The sequence below is a fragment of the Schistocerca gregaria genome, chromosome 2 (genome assembly GCF_023897955.1).
Source record: "Schistocerca gregaria isolate iqSchGreg1 chromosome 2, iqSchGreg1.2, whole genome shotgun sequence".
NCBI classification, from domain to species: domain Eukaryota; kingdom Metazoa; phylum Arthropoda; class Insecta; order Orthoptera; family Acrididae; genus Schistocerca; species Schistocerca gregaria.
The window spans coordinates 340,536,282-340,558,804 of NC_064921.1; the positions used below are offsets into that span (position 1 = coordinate 340,536,282).

The following is a 22,523-nucleotide window of genomic DNA, read 5'->3' on the forward strand; positions in this document are numbered from 1 at the left end:
ATTTTTCATCTGGAGTAAGAAGATGGACATCTTGTCTTCCCACCTTTCCACATGCATTCCAGTAGTCTTCGTCTAAGTTGTACAGACCTGTGCATCTGTTGGCGATAGGCCGGGTTCCTGGTTCGCTGACACAGCTTTAGAGAGCGGTTCTTCTGGGTTCGCAGTTTTTCTATGAGTGGTGGAAGTGGTTCGTTAGCTGGATGTTCCTCAACATACGTCAGAGAGGACAATTTATGAGCCTTTTGTATTTTTCGTGTTATATAGTCCACCACATAGTAGATCTGAACCGGTGCATAGACCTTGTCCACTGCACTACAGAACTGTTTGTGATCCTCCTATGTTAGTGACAATTTGTGAACAGTGACCAAGAGAACCACGGAAAAGAAAACACCGCAACGCATCACAATGACACTGCCACGCCACAAGAACAAAGGTACCACAATATTTACGAAAGGACTATGTAACATCAGTATGACCTTATTGTACAGTTGTTTTTGTAATGCCATTTAGCCTGAAGATGAGGTTTAACCCGCGAAACATGTCGCTAAATAAATAAATAATACAATAGTTGACAAAGTTTATGACTGGTAGTGGTAATTTAAAAAACCTTTACATATTTCTTGAGACAGTCACGGTCGAAAAATAGTCAAAAATAGTTTCAAAATCTTTTAAATTGCGCCGAATTATTTTCTTGGCGTATTCTTTGGGACTGTGGGTGGTTCATTCTCGGAAGTGTTACCAGAGTAGGGTCGTGGTGCGATGATAAATCATTTATAATGACCGGTTGAGGGTAAATTCCGAATCCTTTGGTGATAACAATATGTAATACATCTGTGTGTTGGTGGCTAGGATATGGACTATGATTTGGTTCGAGTGGGCCCCAAATCATCAAGTCTAATGCCTGTTCTAGGCGATGAAGTTCCGGCCTCTCGTGTTGGTAAATCCCATCGTCCACTCACGACCTACTGCTTGGACTGGCCAGTAAGTCGCAGTATACTCAAGGAACACACAAGCACAGTGTAGCTGAATGCCTCAAACAATAATCGGTGTGGAAACTTTTCAAACTACGGTATCTCGTAAATGACTCGCACTAGAATCCTAAAACAAACATCATTGTCATTCTAATTTACCATACTATTAGTTTGTTAATGTCAATAGTCACAGATATATTTTTTTTAGTGTATGTTTGCGCAAAAATATTTCTAAGTACTATTACAGGTTTAGCCAATTTACGCTGTGTGTTGTCTGTCATTTAACAGCAAGTTTACAAATATGAAAGAACTTTTTTGAATGCTGAGGAAACAGTACTAATAACTCTTAGGTAACAAAGATCAAATTTATTTTACAAAAAGAAATCGTAAAAGAGAGCATGTTCCACATAAGCGTGTTGCACATTTCTCATGGTCCTTCACTATTGTCTCGTAGGAAACTAAGGTTCATGGACATCGGTAGCTGCACTGCGAATCGCTTCATAACATCCTCATGATTGTTTGGTTGCATCTGATTCATCTTGAGAACTATTTGAAGGCACGTTAAGAGGTTGATGTATGGACGAATTGTCTGTATGAGAGGACGAGAGAGATGAAACTGCAGTTGTGGATGCGGGGGTAGAAGGAGGGTAGGACGGTGACGTAAGTATGTCATCGATAGTTTCAAGACACCTTCTTTTAAACTTACGCACTTGAACATCGGTCATTGACTCGAGATCTGGCAGCATACTTAATAAAAACATTTTCAAAGCCTCACTTCTCGGACTGGGACCGCTGCTCTGTTTGGTCGTAGCGAGTTTTGCTCTCTTGGCTCCTAGATATTCCGCAAAAGAGTTGTCAACTGTATCGTGTCGTACGACATCTTTAGAAGCAGCGTGTTGTTCACTCGACGTTCTCTGTTCTTGAATATTCACGACTGGTGTAACTGGAAGGAGCAGCGGTGACGGCGTTGATTGTGAAGGACGAAGTGACGCTGGAGATGGCGAGTTTTGTCCAGTGCCGCTGTCTTCATTGTCGCTATTACCGCTGTTTACACCTCTTTCTTGTTTGAATACCTCGGGCACGCTTGCTGGAGAAGCGGTAACTGACTTAATAAATGGAAGAGTAAACTGCATTGCTTCTGTCAGATAATATGGCTTCTTTCTTTTGAATGCAGAATCACCCAGGCCGGGTTTCAGGTGACGTACAAAGACAGCCCTCAAGTTCTTCCACCTTTCCTTGCATTCACCCACTAAAACAAAACAAAAAAATTCAAAAAATTAAAATAGGCCCGGCAATTGTTCTTAAACAAAGAAATACATGTAATTATTATTTATGTAAAATATGTCACAAATGAAAGATACTAGCATTTAATAGATTTCTTTTAGTTCTTTTCAGCTGTTTAGTAACTGAAAGAATGTTTGTGCCTCTTTCCACTTCACTTCTGCAGAACAAGGGCGACTAGGATTTAAGGTGCCGTCGACGATGAGGTCATCAGAGAGAGTACAAAAATGGATTGCGGAAGGACGGGAAAGGAAACAGACCATGCCCTTTCAAAGGGAGCATCCCGGTATTTGCATTAAACGTTTCGGTGCTAATGGAAAGCCTAGATCAGCATGGCCGGACGGGAATTTGAAATGCACTCCTCCAGAATACAAGTCCAGTGCTTACGACTCTTTTGCGGAACAAAGAGGGCGTTATAGCAGAAACTACAAAAATAATGTTGAGCGTTTTTGGAGAAGTGTACAAACGAGCATACGTAATAATCAATACAGCAGAACAATAAGTGCTGAACGACTGGTTCTTGGTCAGAAATACATTCGGAAAAGACCATGCTTCTATGTGCTCATTAACGTGAAAGTTTAGAACGTGTTGCATTTTGTGAACAACATAAAAATTCAATTAAAGTGAAACAAAAACAAAAATTGAGCAGACCATGCAGTCTATGCGAGCAAAGCAGCGGGCGCTAAGCAAGTGTTCTGTAATGGAAGACGTATCCAGTAAACACTGGTAAGGGACATGTTGGTTGTTCTCTGGGAAAAAGGAAATATACTGACTGACTGGCTGACTCATCGTCGGCAAACCCACACTCCTTAGGACAGAAACATGAAAGTTGGAGAGAGTGTTGATATTATAGTGTAGGCATAATTTGAGAAAGATTTTTCGAAATTCCGCCACTAAGAGAGTAAAATAGGGGACGAAATATTTTTTTGAAAATATGTCGCTATTAAGGCAGTTTTGAAGCTAGCATTCGAAAATTGGTACTTGGTTTCCCGATCAGAGGTGTTTCAGCGTTTTTGGAAACTGAACCCCGGGTGTGAAATAGCGGGTGACAGTTTTTTTTTAATAAATCATTATTAAAGAACTACTAAAGCATTTTAAAGCTACATGTATGAAAACTGGTACAAATAAAAAATACATGTTGCAGTGGTTTAGGAGATACAAACCCCTAATGGGGTGAAATAGGGGATGAAATGTTTTGAGAAAATAGCTCTTATTAACTCATTTTTTAAGCTGGGTCTATGAAAATTTGTATTTAGCTTCTCCGTTAGAAATAAAAAAATATGCGTTTCAGTGTTTTTGGAAATTTAACTCCTAAGGGGGTGAAATAGGGTATAACTGATTCACTGACTCATCATCGCCCAGCGTAAACAGGTGAGGGCAGGAACCTGAAATTCGAGAAGAGGGTGTTGATTTCATACTGTAGGCACCATTTAGTAAGGGATTTTTAGAAATTCCATCTCTAAGGGGGCGAAGTTAGGGATGAAAACTTGTGTGAACCTAAGTCGCTATTAAGGCAATTTTGCAGCTAGAGCAACGGAAACTGGTACTTGGTTTCATGGTCAAAAACAAAAAACGTTTTTGGAAAGTCAACCACTAAGGGAGTGAAATGGTGGGTACAAGCTTTTTAAAAAATAAATCATTATTAAAAAACTATTAAAAGGAATTTTTAAAGCTACCTCTATGAAAACTGGTATTTGACTTCACGCTTACAAATAAAAAACATGTTTCGCTACTTTTGCAAATTCAGCCCGTAATAGGATGAAACAGGGTATGAAACGGGGAATGAAATGTTTTATGACCATACTTCATTACGAAAGGATTTTAAAAGTTAAATCTACGAAAATTTGTATTTGCCTTCTCAGTAAGAAACAAAAAATGAAGTACTTCAGTGTTTTTGGAAATTCAACCCCTAGTGGAGTGAATAGGGCTTGACTGATTCAGTTACTCATCGTCGCCCAGCCCAAGCCGCTAAGAATAGGAACATGAGGTGTTGATCTTACACTGTATCGTGTAGTAAGGAATTGTTCGAAACTCCACCCCTACGGGGATGAAGTAGGGGATGGAACGTTTTTCGAAAACATGTCGTTAGTAACAAAATTTTGAAGCTACTACTACAGATATTGCTATTTGGTTTCTTGGTCAGAAGTAAAAAAAAAAAAAAAAAATGCTTCAATAGTTTTGGAAATTTAAGCACTAGGTGGTAAAACATGGGTGAAAGTTTTTTTGAAAAAAATCATTATTAAAGTACTACTAAAGCACATTTAAAGCTAAATCTATGAAAACTGGTATTCGACTTCTAAAGGGACATCTGATAGGGAATGAAAATGTTCTACCGAAATATCACTACAAGAATTCGAAAGGCAAGATTAAGCGAAGACAGTCAACTCCAGCTACCAGAATCGCTTTTTGTTCAGAAGCGTGAAAGTGTAAAAGAAGTTCGAAATTGTGAACAATATAAAAATACAATTAAAGAAAAAAATTGTGCAAAAGGCGCAGTCTGCGCTAGCGAAGCAGCGGACGCCGAGCTAGTATTTTATAACTGAAAACCTCGTCTGGAAACAATAGTAAAGCCGTCCTAGCACGGAGCGTGAGAACCCAAGTGGATGAGGAACTGGTGTTGTCACAACGTGTAATAAAGAATCTGGTATGTCAGCTTCTTGCTTGTGGAGAGGAACGTGGACAATTAAATGCAATATTGTTTTACGTTACAAGCAGAAGGAGCCGCCATGTTGCATCGTGGTATACATCGTATTTGGTGGGGTTTCTTCCTCACAGAGTACGTGGTATGAATACAAGCTGGTCAAAGCATCAGAAAATTGAGGATCTCCCAATAACGCGTCGTTTCAGACACGGTATATTATAATAAAATGACAGGAAACTACACTTCGGTTTCCCATAGCTGTTGTTTTTAGTGTTATGGCTTGTGTGCTATGAAGGTATACCGTTTAAATGAACGGCAGAATGATGATTTACGAAAAACGCGTCTTTTTGGTGCAATCTGCATATTAAATATCAAATAACGACATTTGTAGATACAGTCTTTCGGCAGTGTATGACGTACACTGGGGCTCGATTGTCATGTCGAAGCCTTAGTGGAGATGATAACGTCGTGAGCTAGTGACTTATGAAGGTAAAGGTACCGGGTTGGCGTCCACCTCCTTCCAAGCTTTTTTGTTTTCTCGAAGATTCTGGGCCTTTCTTATATAATTAATAGAAGAATTATCTCAAAAGCTGGAGTTATTTATTATAAATAAAGCATTTGGTGCAATTCTTGTTGCAAAGGTCTTCGACTGGCCTGGAATATTCCCCAGTGGCTAGAAATCGTAAGATGATTCCCAGTCTATATCTGAAAGTAAACACAGACCACACACTTTTATAAAACATTCTGTAAAATATATGTACACTGAAGTGCCAAAGAAACTGGTATAAGCATGCGTACAAATACAGAGATATGCAAACAGATAGAATACAGCGCTGCGGTCGGCAACGCCTATATAAGACAAGTGTCTGACACAGTTGTTAGATCGGTTACTGCTGCTACAATGGCAGGTTATCAAAATTTAGATGAGTTTGAGAGTGGTGTTGTAGTCGGCCCACGAACGATGGGACACAGGATCTCCGAGGTAGCGATGAATCTCACTCCTGTACCCTTGTTGACTGCACGACACAAAATTTCAAGTCTCGCCTGGGCCCTTCTACCCCGTCATTGTACTGTTGATGACTGGAAAAATGCTGCCTTGTCGGACGAGTCTCGTTTCACACTGTATCGAGTGGATGGGCGTGTACCGGTATCGAGACAAAGCCATGAATCTTCAGACCCTGCATGTCAGTAGGGGACTGTTCAAGCTCGTGGAGTCTCTGTAATGGTGTGGGACGTGGGCAGTTGCAGTTGGAGTGATATGGGACCCCTGATACGTCTAGATATGGCACTGACAGGTGACACGTACGTAAGCATTATGTCTGATCATCTCCATCCATTCAGCGACAGCCCACACGTACAGAATTGCTACAGGGTGGCTCCAGGAACACTCTTTTGAGTTTAAACGCTTCCGTTGGCCATCAAATTCCCCAGATATGAACATTATTGAGCATATCTGGGATGCCTTGCGCCGGCCGCGGTGGTCTAGCGGTTAAGGCGCTCAGTCCGGAACCGCGCGACTGCTAAGATCGCAGGTTCGAGTCCTGCCTCGGGCATGGATGTGTGTGATGTCCTTAGGTTAGTTAGGTTTAAGTAGTTCTAAGTTCTAGGGGACTGATGACCACAGATGTTAAGTCCCATAGTGCTCAGAGCCATTTGAACCATTTTTTTGGGATGCCTTGCAACGTGCTGTTCAGGAGAGATCTCCACCCCCTCTTACTCTTACAGATTTATGAACAGCCCTTCAGGATTCCTGGTGTCAGTTCCCTCTAGCACTACTTCAGACATTAGTCGAGTCCATGCCACGTCGTGCTGCGGCACTTCTTGAGTGCTCTCGGGGATCTAGACGATATTAGGCAGGTGTACCAGTTTCTTTAGCACTTCAGTGTACCTATCTCTGGCTTTATGGACTGACTCATGTTTGTATCTTGCCAATAAATATCTTTTTCAATGGTGATAAGCAGCTTCGAAAAAAATTCCTCTGCCATTCAAACGAAAATACGAAACGAATGTTAATCTTCAAATCTATGTCATGAAGTGCGTTATTTCATAGTGTTGGTAGTGTATGCGAACCTCTTGGCAACCCCTTTTCATTAGTCTGGGTATTCTAACATTGGCCTCTCAACATATATATTCTCTCTGTCGTTTCTTGTTAACAATACCAGCTTATTCCCAAGAATTAGCAGCTTTCACTCAGTTAATACTAGGCATAAATCCAGTCAGCATTTGGATCGCATTTCCTTGACTCTTGTGCAGAAGGGCGTGCAGTATACTGCTGCATCCATTTTCAATAAGCTACAACAAGAATTCAAAAATCTTAGCAGAAATCCACGCAATTTCAAATCGAAACTGACGATTTTCCTCTTGGGTCACTTCTCCTATTCTGTTGAGGAGTTCCTTGCAAAATTAAGCTGATTCCTGTGTTATATTGCTGGTTGCGCTTACATTAACTTATGGCTTGTCATTTTTTGGGTTCGTGAAGATTTTATTTTATGTTTTATTACTTTTATGTTGTAATTTCATGTCCTGACGCGTTCCACGACCTTGGAGATTTGCTCCTCAGTTTGGTTCTACGGAACTAGACTTGTAAAATAAAAAAATAAAAACAGCGAAAATATGGATGTCATGCACGCGCTAACTGACATTAGACACTATACCTTAACTCTATTCAATTTAAAACCGAAAGTGGGATAAAATTCAGTTAACTAAACGAACAAATTCTGCTAATATGTACTCAGACCGTTGAACAGCATTACAGAATTCCTCTACCAGTAATAGGCTCTTAAAGCCATCGATGTGCTCATAATCCTCTTCGCATGATGAACAGAGATACGCAGCGGTTTTACTCGCATCTATTTTCGTAAATCAGCTGCGTAGTTTGTGATCCAAATAAAACCGACAGCGGACGCTGTAGACTGTAGAGCGCTGGGAACGCAAATCACATTTAACCAGCTCGTCCCGTGTGTCGACGGCGCTCTCTCGCGTGAGGTTGGATGCCCCGTCCACGTCCATGTGAACGTTAGCTGTCCCGTCCACGGCTTAAGGTAAGAGTTAGCTGTTCCGACAAACTGCGCAGTAACGTTTCAATGAAAGCTCATAAATATTTCAGGTTCATCCATCATAATTACTGTATTCGGATAAGTCAATGTTTTCGAATTTTTCTACAGTAATGACGTATTTTTAAAGCCGTAAATACTGTCCTCAATTTTATCCTTAAAATACGTCAATCGATAGTTAACATTGTTTTCCTACAAACTGAGTGTGCTTAAGATACGTTAGCATTGACTTACTACTGTTTAGATGTTAGGCGAATTAACGAAACAATATTGTGAAACCTCTCAAAACCCAACATTTAAAAGATTCGAATTGTTGCGGTTACTAAGATTTGCATTACCGTTGTTTTCAATAATAAAGGATAACAACCTCGAGAATTAATCTGATTCTGCGCAAAATAAAGTTAATGTTATTGTCGCCTTCTACATCACGTAAACAGTATTAAGGGTGGCCCTTGTCATTTCTGCCATCACACTGTCACGAACACTATAATACAGGTTACAATGTAACATTGTTTTTTTACTTATTATTCACATTCACCTTATTAGCAACAACTTTGCGTTCGCGAACATATTCAGGATTTTATTTGAATCGTGGTTATCCACATAAATTTTGGTTTTGTAGAAATTTATTACTACTGGCAGTCGCGTTTTTGGCGCTTACCATAGTTACCACAGGTGGCGGTAAAGCCCCGTGTGGGATAACAACTCGCACTGAGTTTCTGAACAGAATGCCATTGATTCACGATATGGCCACCAGGCGGCAGGTTTGTCTTATTGTTCCATAAAAGTTCGTCACTGCAGGTCGCTCCACAGGAAACAAAATGAGATAAGTCTGTTTTATACTACTTACACGTAACTTTTCGGGTGTTTTGCTCGGACACTGTGTAATGTACGAGTTGAAAAAGAGAATCAATGAATCGCCAGTTCACACTACTGCATTTAAGCTCCACTTCCGCTTGGAAATAATTGTGCCAGCTGGTTCCCAAAATCAACAAGGATACATCTGCCAGGAAACGGCGAAATGGGACAAATCCTTACAGGTGTTTCAGTGCAAAATCCTCGCAGCTCCAACAATGTGACGACAATTATGCAGTGATAACCCCTGCAAAAGATGAAATTCAACCCACATTGCTTGAGAGTGTCTCATCTGAAGATGTAATTCCGCCGTCTAAAATAAATATGTTGGGACAATCTTTCTGGGAAAATATTGAAATCTGTGCTTCTAACGTTGGTAGCCAATAAAGAACGAATGGAAGAAGAATGCATGGGAAAAGAAAAAATTGCTACTGAGAGGAAAAGACGTGACAAAGAAAGGGAAGAGCATGTTATAGAAACAAAAAAAGGAAGAAAACAGATCAATTAGGCAGTTGAGTATTCTTGAGTGAGATTCAGAAAAAGAGCTTGGGACTTCAAGGAAGAATCGGGGCACATAACAAAATACACAATTTACGAGATACCTAGATGGCTTAGCCAGAGTAACCGAACTCTTTCAGATTATCCTTCTAATCCTTCTTTCGTGGAGTAGAAACTACTTTTTTTGTACAAGTATTTTTAAGCAGTACGCATGGGCGGATTGAAGGAGAGGGGAGGGGAGCGATGCGATTGCCCCACCCCTCCCGCAGAGCTGAAACTAAATTAAAATCAAACAGTAATTTTTGTAATCTGCGGCAAAGTTAAGCTGCTCTTCAACGTCATTACCTACATATTACATTTCAGCATCAAGCATTAATGATGAAACCGACATTGGTCTACATATTGGGACTAGGCCTTGAGAAAGAGTACTTGCCAAGATACTTCAAAATCAGTGGGAACCTTTTCATGAACATAAATTTCCATATTCTAATGACAGCCAAAGAGGAAGGACTGAAAAAATATATCTGAAAAAAGCACTTAGATAAATACAAATCACCATCAAAATAAGGGATATTTTGTAAAATATGTCCTTCTTTTGTGCCTCATCTTAAGGGTGGTCACCGTAGAGGAATGAACCTAAACATACTAGTGATCGTACCCCTAACGAAATTCTCTAAGCCACTAGGACTTGGAATACAACAGCAAAAACGCTGTACCATTAGCAAGCTTTGTGCTAAAGACTTTCTGAATTCCTACAAAAACCCCGAAAAATCCATTGAAAATTAAGTGAACACATACAGATTGAAAAGAGCAAAGCGGAACCGAAAAAAGTTGTAATTTTCTTTGCGAAACGTTATATTTCTTGGGTGGTAGAACATGCCTTTTAGAGGGCATCGCGATGATGGTTTTGTTTTCTCAAAAGATCCCAGAACATAAAATAAAGGCAACTTTAAAGAACTGATGAAATTTTGTGTCAAGGAATGTGGAGATACTGAATTAGCGGCTCAATATAGCTCTAACAACAAAAGAGATACATTCCTTAGTAAAACAGTACAAAATAATTTAATTGAATGCTGTGGCGAAGACATTATTCCGCAAATACAGCACGGAACCCAAGAAACTGATTCTACAGTATTGGGTTTGATGGGACCACTCATACAAGTCACAAGACTCAGATGACAATTTTTCTGAGATACATTTACCAAGATATGATCAGAGAAGTTTTCATAGGTTTTACCAATCCGCGAGAAAAAAAAAAACACCTGTGGAAACAAACAATCAAAGTTCACAAAAAACTTAAAGTAAACAAAGATTTCAATTTCTGAAAGTGACAGTGATCAACTGGTGCCTTCTGAGGATGACAAAGACGCAGATATTTGTGGTAAAGATAAAGTGGATGAAGAGAATAGGTAAAACTGTGCTAAACACTATCAAAAGTCTTAATTTCAGTAAATACATTGTTACTGCAACACATGGGTTCTTCCAACCAATCTTTGAAATTGTCTAAGCGAACTCAATTGGTGTCATTAAAGAGATTGTCTCTGTCTGTCTCTGTCTCTCCCCCCTCCCTCCCTCTATTTTTTTTTTTTTCCTTGAACCATGTAGGGTACCAGCCAGTCTCTATGTTTGAAACACGTTTTTGCAACTGTTTGATCTTTTAATTACCAAAACAGCTTAAATCGGTAGTTTTTGAGGTTTTTTTCTTTAACTTTTAAGGGGAGGACCCCTGGGTCTTCTTTCTCTTCTAGGCAACCGGCCCCACTTACAAAACTTCATTGTTCTGCTGCCCCTGGCATCATGTTAAACTTTACGAAACATTTCAGTTCACCTACATTTCTAGCATTTGTGGACTTAGAGAAAGCTTTTGAAAATGTTGACTGGAATACTCTCTTTCAAATTCTAAAGGTGGCAGGGGTAAAATACAGGGAGCGAAAGGCTATTTACAATTTGTACAGAAACCAGATGGCAGTTATAAGAGTCGAGGGGCATGAAAGGAAAGCAGCGGTTGGGAAGGGAGTGAGACAGGGTTGTAGCCTGTCCCCAATGTTATTCAATCTGTATATTGACTAAGCAGTAAAGGAAACTAAAGAAAAATTGGGGGTAGGTATTAAAATCCATGGAGAAGAATTAAAAACGTTGAGGTTCGCCGATGACATTGTAATTCTCTCAGAGACAGCAAAGGACTTGGAAGAACAGTTGCATGGAATGGACAGTGTCTTGAAAGGAGGATATAAGATGAACATCAACAAAAGCAAAACGAGGATAATGGGATGTAGTTGAATTAAGTCGGGTGATGCTGAGGGAATTAGATTAGGAAATGAGACACTTAAAGTAGTAAAGGAATTTTGCTATTTGGGGAGCAAAATAACTGATGATGGTCGAAGTAGAGAGTATATAAAATGTAGACTGGCAATGGCAAGGAAAGCGTTTCTGAAGAAGAGAAATTTGTTAACATCAAGTATAGATTTAAGTGTCAGGAAGTCGTTCCTGAAAGTATTTGTATGGAGTGTAGCCATGTATGGAAGTGAAACATGGGCTATAAAAAGTTTGGAGAAGAAGAGAATAAAAGGTTTCGAAATGTGGTGCTACAGAAGAATGCTGAAGATTAGATGGGTAGATCACATAACTAATGAGGAAGTATTGAATAGAATTGGGGAGAAGAGGAGTTTGTGGCAGAACTTGACAAGAAGAAGGGACTGGTTGGTAGGACATGTTCTGAGGCATCAAGGGATCACAAATTTTGCATTGGAGGTCAGAGTGGAGGGTAAAAATCGTAGAGTGAGACCAAGAGATGAACAGACTAAGCAAATTCAGAAAGATGTAGATTGCAGTAAGTACTGGGAAATGAAGAAGCTTGCTCAAGATAGAGTAGCATGGAGAGCTGCATCAAACCAGTCTCAGGACTGAAGACAACAACAACAACTACAATGTGTAGGGTAACTTGGCTACAATACACTAATGTTATAAAGTGTTATTTCATGTGTGTTTATTATGCAGTCATCCATGCTAATCTCTAATGGGCCGAAGACAGACAGTGCGGTGCTTTACCCTGTTTTGTGGTGTAAAACACCGGATTTTTTATTTTCGATAATTGTTAAGTTCTCGGTAATTAATAAAAAAATGTCAAATGGCTCTGAGCACTATGGGACTTAACATCTTAGGTCATCAGTCCCCTTGAACTTAGAACTACTTAAACCTAACTAACCTAACGACATCACACCACACCCAGCCATCACGGGGCAGAGAAAATCCCTGACCCCGCCGGGAAGGAAATTAATAATCAAACAGTGTTGGAATTTGGATGGGTTATAGATAACAACTCAGCCTATTACGTCACTTTGAAATCTCAGGAAAATATACCCCACATTGATCACAATATCAGAAAACTGGGCTGTATCCCCACTTACTCTAAACACAAAGTTGTTATTAGTGAGAATTTGAAATTAGGAATAGGACTGTTATTTCTCGGTTTATCTACGGCGTAAAGTCAATCGCCGGGACGCCATGCGGGAAGGAGAGAGCAGAGAGGCCTGTGAAGAAGGCGTCAGCCAATTGCAGTCTGATCGACCTAACTTCAGGACGACAACGCGGCACCAGCGGCCTCCATGCGAAGAGGACATAAGGGCCGTCCCCGACTGGCCGCGACCCAGTTCAAGAATAGCATCAACACCAGTGATTTAGCTTCTACTGCGTAGTATGGTCTATACTGAAGATTCTTGCTTATTTTGTCTGTCGCCCTTTGCTTGCGGCATATCTGCGTAAATGCAAAGGTAAGTATTGTAATCATTTCCTTTTGTCATAAAATTCATTAATACGATTTATTTGAATTGTTTGTCTAGCGATCCGAGTAAGCAGATTTCCTAGACACCCCAAATTCGACGACTAGGCAGGATTCAGCAATGAAACTACCAACCAATAAGAATAAAGCACATGACATACCATGGTCTACATGCAAACCTTTTTCTCATCGACTGTCCTTTACCACTGTTCACAGCCGAGGTCTTCAGTTGCGTTGGAGTAATTTGTAACCAGAATTTGTAATCTCCTTTAAGAGGACTGCAGTTTAAGTAAAAACGAATGCATATCACAAGCTTATGTCACTTTGGTGACGGTAACTATTGGTTAATGAAACAAAATTGATTTACCTGTCATTCCAACTTGTTCCGAGACTTCAGTCCACGCTTTTTCCGTGATGTCCTTTCTTGAGTACTCGCTTCGCGTATAATCGTACAATTCAGGACGCTTTTCTATTTCCGCCACGAATTTAATATTGAAAACTTGTTCACTCGCCATCGTTAAAATGCACTGGATGTTTCGCAACTGCAGTCACCGCCACGCTGAGTCAGCTGGAACTGGTTACGAACGGGTTCCTAGTTGCTAGCGCTGTGTGCGGCATTCCACTGAATCACACAGGCAATGACTCCCCCCTCTTCCGCTGGCGTTCCCAGTCCGGCAACGCCGCATAGCGACCCGTTGCCAACTCGCGTCAGAAGCAAGTTGCTCTCGAGTAGCTCCGCGTGCGGACGGCCTGAATGTTCGTCACCAAGACCTCACAAACGGTATTGTGTTGTCTGTGTTAGAAAAGGGCATTCACTGCTTTCAATAAGCATTTAATTCAAAGGCAACGTAAAGTAGAGCATTGAACTTACAGCCTCTCAGCTGTGTGTAAACTTCCCGTGTGAATTAAGTGTAATTCCGTACTGCTTTTCGCTTTCGCCACCTAAAAACCCCATCCTGTTTTTCGGAACAAAATCCTCTAGAGCTTTAAAACCAGCCTAATTCAGGCCGCAGCCTTAGAGGTGTAGAAAATGTCACTAAGTATCATTTACGGCACTGGTGACGTTTCTAAGACACAATTAATGTTGGTCGAAAGGAAAAAAAAATTACTAACTCTGTGCCGATATCTGGCCTTACCTGCAAGACAAAGTCCCACGGTACCTGCAAGACATCAGTCTGCATACTTCACACCTTCCTCAGCAATTGCAGTTTTCCGATATCAAAATGCTGTCCGACACGGTAGCGACGGTATCAGCACAGCAGGATGCTAACCGAATGGACCTGAGTTCGGTGCCGGCCAGGGTCGGAGATTTTCTGCGCCTGAGGACTGGTTGTTTTTTGTCCTTACATGCGTATCGTCATTACTCACACGAATACGAGCTCAAACACGCTGTCGTATCGTCTCTCCATAGTTGAGATGGTTGTGTGTGCACGAAGTGAAAGGAAAAAAAAAAAAAAAAAAAAAAGAGCTGGGGAGACGTGTGTGCACGTGCACTCAGTACGGCAGCAGTTTGATTTATTGGCTGTTCATATGAACTTATCTCAAAATTGGAAACCTCACAACCAGTTAGGAACTGGGAAGTTAATATTCTAATCCAGTAATGAAATTCTTCTATGAAATCTAATGTGTTTCAGATACATGACTTCATTGCAAGGAAACGGGCAGAAATTTCTCGCACTGGATGGCGACTTCATTATGACAATGCGCAGCCTCACGTCGCAAATGAAGTCATGCACTTTCTGGAATAGTTCATGATTGCGTATGTGCTGCATTCGCCTTATAGCCCCGATCTTACACCCCGTGATTTTTATAACATTCCCTTCACTAAAGGCAAAGTTTCTGGGCATTCGATTTGAGAACTCTTAAGCAGTGCTCAAGAAAAGTGTGGCGATTTTCAATGACCTGACAAACAATGGCCTGCACCACCTGCACCACGTATTTCAGAACTGGCAGAGAAGCTATAAAAAGGGCATTCAAGTAAGACTACTTCGAAAAAGATCATGGAAACACCGAAATGGAGATATAAACATGTGTGAAAAGATATCAGTCTGAAGTATTCGGTGACCAGCCTTCGTACCTATACTTAATTTGATTTCACTTACTGATTGTTGGTGTGTAATACATAAATGTTTAATTGCAACACTGGCCAGATTTTCTCCATTGCAACGCTTTTAAAATTCAATATAATGTTTGTTCCTAGGTTCGTGATCATGTACCTCTGCAGGGAGTGCGAATGACGCATTATTCCCAATGAAGGAGATACGGGAATACTGGAAACAAGTTTTAAGATTATTGTATTTAGCGAACTAACATTTAACGAGTAACACAACTTAGAGAACTGGTGCCTCCGAAGCAATCTTTACTATTTACTCTGCTACTTTACTAGCACGACTGCCAGCAACTGTTGTCTGTTACTCGCGTGCTCAGTGGTTAGCACACTGGACTCGCATTCGGGAGGACGACGGTTCAATCCCGTCTCCGGCCATCCTGATTTAGGTTTTCCGTGATTTCCCTAAATCGTTTCAGGCAAATGCCGGGATGGTTCCTTTGAAAGGGCACGGCCGATTTCCTTCCCAATCCTTCCCTAACCCGAGCTTGCGCTCCGTCTCTAATGACCTCGTTGTCGACGGGACGTTAAACACTAACTACCACCACCACCACCACTCGCGTGCTTTGTCTGTACAGGCGGACGTCATGTTATAGTGCAAGCCTAGTTTGTCTCTGACACGAATCCAAGGTTCGTTCCGTCGGGAATGTCAGTGTTATTATCTCTTCCTTCCCCCTCACCTCCGTAATTACTTAGGTCACCCTCACTTTTGAAGCGTCAAAAATGCATTTCAGAGATAATAACTTTAGAAAAGAATTTGTCAATAAATTTCATAAGACAATGTGTCACGCAGTTGATGTAAGAACGTTGACAATTTTATAATTTATACAGTATAAAGTCGAAGTGTGCTCTCACCATTATCAATATTTCACCCTTGGGCCGACGACTGTGAACATAGGTCCTGTGGACTTCGCGAACCGTGTCAAGGATGATTGACGGCAGGTACAGTAAGACTGTGAATCTGGACCTTTACGTGGCTAGATGTTACCGGTCAGATGGTAAACTCACTCTCATAAGCAACTGAAAGTATCCTTTCTTAACTGTAGCTTGCAATTTACAGAATTTCTTGCCATTTTTGAGAGTCTTAGTTTTAATGCTACTTTCTTCTTCGAAACATAGCTGTGAAATCTAAAAAGTGGTACATGCAAGAATATAAACGCTTCTACCGTAATGTCATTTTTTGGAGGAGAGAGGCTGGGATGGGACAACGACCCTATTTACACCTCTCCGCTGGGTCCGCACCCCCTGCCCTGGATCTGCGCCCACTATGCCTAGACATCTACAGCTACATTATGCTCTGCAAATCATCTAACGGTATATGGCGGAGGGTGCTTTTGTACCACTAACTGATTCCTCCTGCCCTGTTCCACTCGCGAACAGAGAGTGGGAAGAATGACTGTCGGTAAGCCTCCGTACTGGCTCTAATTTCTCGAATTTTCTCCTCGTGGTCGTCATGCGAGACGTACGTCGAGTGAGGTAATATGTTGCTCGACTCTTCCCGGAAAGTCCTCTCTCTCTCATATTAAATCTCTCCCTGATGCACAACTCATATCTTGTAACGCCTACCAATGGACTTTGTTGAGCATCCCTGTAACGCTCTCGCCACGGCTAGAAGATCCCGTGACGAAACGCGCCGCTCTTCGTTGGATCTTCCCTATCTATTCTATTAGTTCTACCTGGCAAAGATTCCAGATAGATGTACAGTACTCAAGAATCCGTCGAACAAGCGCCTTATTAGCCAATTCCTTCGTGGATCGGGTACATTTCCTTAAGATTCTTTCTACGAATCTGAGTCTGGTGTCTACTTTTCCCACTATTTATTTTGTTTGGTCATTCTACTTAAGGTCGTCCTGGATAGTTACTCCTAGGTATTTTACAGTAGATACCATTTCCAGCGGTTTGTCGTCGATAGTGTAGCTGTACAGTAGTGGACTTCGTTTCCTATGTATGCGCAATATGTTACATTTATTTATGTTCAGGGTCAATTGCCAGAGCCTGTACCACTCATAAATTCTCTGGACGTCATTCTGCAAATCGTTACTATCTCCTAGCGTTGTTACTTTGATATAGACATCATCTGCGGACAGCCTTAAAGAGCATCCCACACCTTCTACAAGATCATTTACATATGTTGCAAACAGTAAAGGTCCTATCACACTTTCTTTGGGTACTCCGGAAATCACATCTGTCGATTTTGTTTCGTTACAGCGACGTGATGAGTTGTATCTGCGGGAAAGTCTTGAATCCAGTCGCAAATCTGCGACTGGATTCTAAATGGTAGTGCGGGACGGTATTAAACGCCTATCTGAAGTCAAGGAACACGGTATCAATCTGAGCGCCGCTGTCTATGGCACTGTGGATGTCATGGATAAACACAGCGAGCTGAGTTTCACAGGGTCTCGGTTTACGAAATCCATGTCGATTTTTATAGAGGAGATTTTCATTCCCCTAAAACGTCATAATTCTTGAGCATAACATATGTTCCATAATTTTACAAAAGACTGACATCAACGATATAGGTCTATAACTGTATGCCTCTGTCCTACGGGCCTTCTTAAAAACTGGAATGACCTGCGCTTTCTTCCACTCGCTCATGCGTTCTACGATGGATTACTGCTAGAAGGAAGCACGTTATTTCGCGTATTCTTCGTAGAATCGCATATGTATCTCATCTGGCTCTGACGCCTTTCCACTACTAACCGACTGTGGTTGTTTTCCTATTGCGCGATAGGTTGTCTCGGTGATGGCCAATTCGATGTTCGTACTACGATTGAAAGGAGGGACCGTGTTGGATCTTCCGCGGTAAAACAATTTCAGAAGACCGAATTCAGTACTTGGGCCTTCTCTCTGTCTCTTCCGTATCGGTGTCAGTATGGTCACTGAGTGAACGAATAGACGGCTTTGACCCACTTACTGATTTTACATACGACCAAAACTCCTTAGGAGTTTTACGCACATCGGCTGACAAAGTTTTACTTTCAAAGTCATTGAACGCTTCTCTCATTGCTCTTCTTACGCTCGTTTTCGCTTCGTTCAGCTTTTGTTTGTCAGCTATGTTTTTACTTCTCTTGAATCTGAGTGAACACCAGTGGTACAGTAAATTTTTAACTAGTTTTCACTTTGAGAAGATTTTGTCTGACAGTTGTACGTTGTGCGTATTTTCAAGTTTATTACGGCGAATTGAGGGCTAAAAACTGTATATTACTACTTAGTTAATGGTACTTTTCTGTTCCTACACTGTTAACTCCGATATGTTTATACTATGAGGGTCTCAGTTGACGGGTTAAAAAGCAACGTGTCCATGTAAGTATACTTGTGACTACACACTACCTATTCAGAAGTATTCGTACACGCCTATGTAAAGCGGAACTGACCACTAGTTGTCACGAACCGCGGTCCCGTGAATGTAAAAGGAAACGTTGAGTACTGTGTCATCAGTAGAGAAGCAATAAAAGCAGAATGGTTCTGTCAGGAGAACTCAGTGACTCCGAACGTGTACCATTCACTGGAGGTCACGTCAATAACAAATCCATCACGGACATTTCAACACTTCCAAGGCTCCCCAAGTCGACTGCTGGTGCTGTGATTATGAAATAAAAAAAATACAAAGGAACAACTACAGCTAAACCAGGGCCAGTGGGATCTCATATGCTGACACACAGGCAACGCGAGCATTGCGAAGGCTGGTTATAAAAAACTACATGAAATTAGTAGAAGGAATCGCGCGTGGGTTGCAAAGTGTTATCAGCAGCATAGCTAGCACGATGAATGTGCTTTGGGAGTTTAACATGAATGGGGTACAATGGTACAGCAGCTCCCCATAAGCCACATACACTGCTCAATAATGTTCATATCTGGGGAGTTTGGCGACAAGCGGAAGTATTTAAATCCAGAAGAGTGTTCTTAGAGCCACTCTGTGGTAATTCTGGATGTGTGGTATGTCGCATTGTCCTGCTGGAATTGCCCATGTCTACCGGAATGCACAATGGACATGAATGGATGCAGGTGATCAGACAGGTTGCTTACGTACGTGTCACCTGTCAGAATGGTATCTAGACGTGACAGGGGTCCAATATCACTCCAACTGCACATGCCTCACGCCATTACAGAGCCTTCACCAACTTGAACAGTGCTCTGCTGACATGCAGGGACCATAGACTCATGAGGCCGTCTCCATACCCGTATATGTCCATCCGCTCAATACAAGACTCGTCCGATCAGGCAACATATTTCCAGTCAACAACCATCCAATGTCGGTGTTGACAGGCCCAAGCGAGGTGTAAAGATCTGTATCGTACAGTCATCAAGAGTACACGGTGGGCTTTCAGCTCCGAAAGCCCATATCGATGATGTTTCGTTGAATGATTCGCATGCTGACACTTGTTGATGACCAAGCATTGATATCTGCAGCAATCTGCGGAAGGGTTACACTTCTGTCACGTTGAACGACTTCACCACTACATCGGAGATGTTGTATCCCATCGCTCGCGCGCAGACTATAACACCACGTTCAAATTCACTCAGATCTTGATAACCTGCCGTTGTAGCATCAGTAACCGATCTGACAACTGCGCCAGACACGTATTGTCTTATATACTACAGATCTCTTACGAAAAGACTCAGTTCATGAGCACAATGTATGGAAGTGAAACATGGACGATAAATAGTTTGGACAAGAAGATAATAGAAGCTTTCGAAATGTGGTGCTACAGAAGAATGCTGAAGATTAGATGGGTAGGTCACATAACTAATGAGGAAGTATTGAATAGGATTGGGGAGAAGAGAAGTTTGTGGCACAACTTGACCAGAAGAAAGGATCGGTTGGTAGCAAATGTTCTGAGGCATTAAGGGATCACCAGTTTAGTATTGGAGGGCAGCGTAGAGGGTAAAAATCGTAGAGGGAGACCAAGAGATGACTACACTAAGCAGATTCAGAAGGATGTGGGTTGCAGTGGGTTCTGGGAGATGAAGAAGCTTGCACAGGATAGAGTAGCATGGAGAGCTGCATCAAACCAGTCTCAGGACTGAAGACCACAACAACAACAACAACACGAGCAAAAAGAAACTCTTATCTCTGAACACAAAGTATGGCACGATTTACAAAACGGCAAACTTCAAATACCTCGGTGAATCACTACCAATGAGTGGACATAACAGAGACTCAAACGAAGAAAGAAAGACTAAACTCGACAAGGCATACAAATTAGTGTGGAATCATTACAACAAGAAGTCTATCTCACAAAAAGCCAAATTACGCCATTACGACACGGTGGTACTCCCCGAGGCACTATATGCAGCAGAGACCACACTAATCCTAGGGCATACACGTATCAGACAATTAGAAAAAGTGGAACGGAAAATACTTAGGAAAATATTTGGCGCAACTAACAACAATGAAATATGGATCCAGAAACCTACAGAGGAAATATACAAACATACGGAGACAATCACAGAAAAGATTAGAAAACACAGACTACAATTCTATGGACACATGTACAGAATGCCATCACACAGGCTGACCAAACAGATCTTTGACTGGGTAACAACTAGAAACAACAAATGGGTGGCAGAGGTAGAAAACGATCTGAACCAACTCAACTTAACAGCAGACACAATAAACGACGAATAAAATTCAGAAACGTAATTAAGAAAAGTAAACTACATGAGATACAATGGGACAAACGAACAGGCATAAAATGGACTGAAGAACGCAAGCAAGATCACAGCCAGAAAATGAAAGAAATATGGGCAGCCAAAAAGGCAATCAAGATGAAGCCGAAGACACAAAGCCGACAAGAAGCATGGACAGAGGACCGGGAACAGAAACACAGCGAGCGAGTGAGGGAAGTTTGGGCAACAAGGAAGGCAGCAAAATGAACTGGTCATGTAGTTTAGTCCAAATGCGCTCTTTAAGGGCAAAACACCAAAATAATATATATAATGACCTTTGAACACTATTAAGGTAAATACATTGTTGTTCTTTATCAAAATCTTTCATTTGGTAACTATGCCTGTCAGTAGTTAGTGACTAGGTAAATACATTGTTTTTCTTTAACAAAATCTTTCATTTGGTAACTATGCCTATCAGTAGTTAGTGACTTGGTAAATACATTGTTTGTTCTCTATCAAAATCTTTCATTTGGTAACTATGCCTGTCAGTAGTTAGTGACTTGGTAAATACATTGTTTGTTCTCCATCAAAATCTTTCATTTGGTAACTATGCCTATCAGTAGTTAGTGACTTGGTGAATACATTGTTTGTTCTCTATGAAAATCTTTCATTTGGTAACTATGCCTATCAGTAGTTAGTGACTTGGTAAATACATTGTTTGTTCTCTATGAAAATCTTTCATTTGGTAACTATGCCTATCAGTAGTTAGTGACTTGGTAAATACATTGTTTGTTCTCTATCAAAATCTTTCATTTGGTAACTATGCCTATCAGTAGTTAGTGACTTGGTAAATACATTGTTTGTTCTCTATCAAAATCTTTCATTTGGTAACCATGTCTATCAGTAGTTAGCGACTTCAGTACTTAGAATCTTTTATTTAGCTGGTAGTATTGGCGCTCGCTGTATTGCAGTAGTTCGAGTAATGAAGATTTTTGTGAGGTAAGTGATTCATGAAAGGTATAGGTTATTGTTAGTCAGGGCCATTCTTTTGTAGGGATTATTAAAAGTCAGATTGCATTGCGCTAAAAATATTATGTGTCAGTTTAGTGATGATCAGAATAAGTAAAGAGAGAAATGTCTGAGTACGTTCAGTTTTGCTCAGCTGTTTGAAAATCAAATAACGTAAGGGGTTTACCAGCACAGTAATTCATTAATTTTTCTAAGAGGACGTTTCAATCTCAATGGCCCCACACAAGTACCGAGCAAGAAGACAGACACTATTGTTCGCTCCGGCGTGTAGGATTGCGCAGCAACATCATGTACTTTGCATCAAGATATGGACTTGTTTGGAGCAATACGAGTATCCGCACAGACATTATGACGAAGTCTGGAGCACCGAGGTCTGTGAGCATAGCGACTATTGATGCAGCTTCACTTTAAGCGACAGCAGAGAGAGGCACCACTACAACTGTGAACATATGAGTAGGAGTGGCGCCACCTCCAGTTTTTGCATACATTTTCGAGATCGACGTATCTTTTTCTGGAGGCTCTGAGGAACACGAATGTTGTCAGACTTCACCTTCATTGTTGCGTGGACCCAGAATCAGGCAGTAGTGGTGGAGAATGGGTTCTGGCGTAGTGGGGGCATTATTCTCCTGCCGGCCGCGGTGGTCTCGCGGGTCTAGGCGCTCAGTCCGGAACCGTGCGACTGCTACGGTCGCAGGTTCGA

The 22,523-nt window shown here is 41.3% G+C and overlaps 1 protein-coding gene across 1 annotated transcript; it reads right to left on the reverse strand.

Moving 5' to 3' along the window:
- Nucleotides 1-1,317: 1,317 nt before the first annotated feature.
- Nucleotides 1,318-13,674, reverse strand: LOC126336146 (uncharacterized). The gene is made up of 2 exons (XM_049999639.1): nucleotides 13,445-13,674; nucleotides 1,318-2,220 (listed from the first exon to the last, which is right to left on the reverse strand). The coding sequence occupies exons 1-2, from the start codon at nucleotides 13,590-13,592 to the stop codon at nucleotides 1,481-1,483; spliced, it is 888 nt and encodes a 295-aa protein (XP_049855596.1). The 5' UTR covers nucleotides 13,593-13,674; the 3' UTR covers nucleotides 1,318-1,480.
- Nucleotides 13,675-22,523: the final 8,849 nt, after the last annotated feature.

What these genes read in the sequence shown, in the direction of transcription:
- LOC126336146 (XM_049999639.1), bottom strand. Translation starts at nt 13,592, where the DNA reads ATGGCGAGTGAACAAGTTTTCAATATTAAATTCGTGGCGGAAATAGAA. An exon ending in GGAACAAGTTGGAATGACAG is followed by an intron (nt 2,221 to 13,444) that starts GTAAATCAATTT and finishes GTTTTGTTTTAG; the next exon opens with TGGGTGAATGCAAGGAAAGG.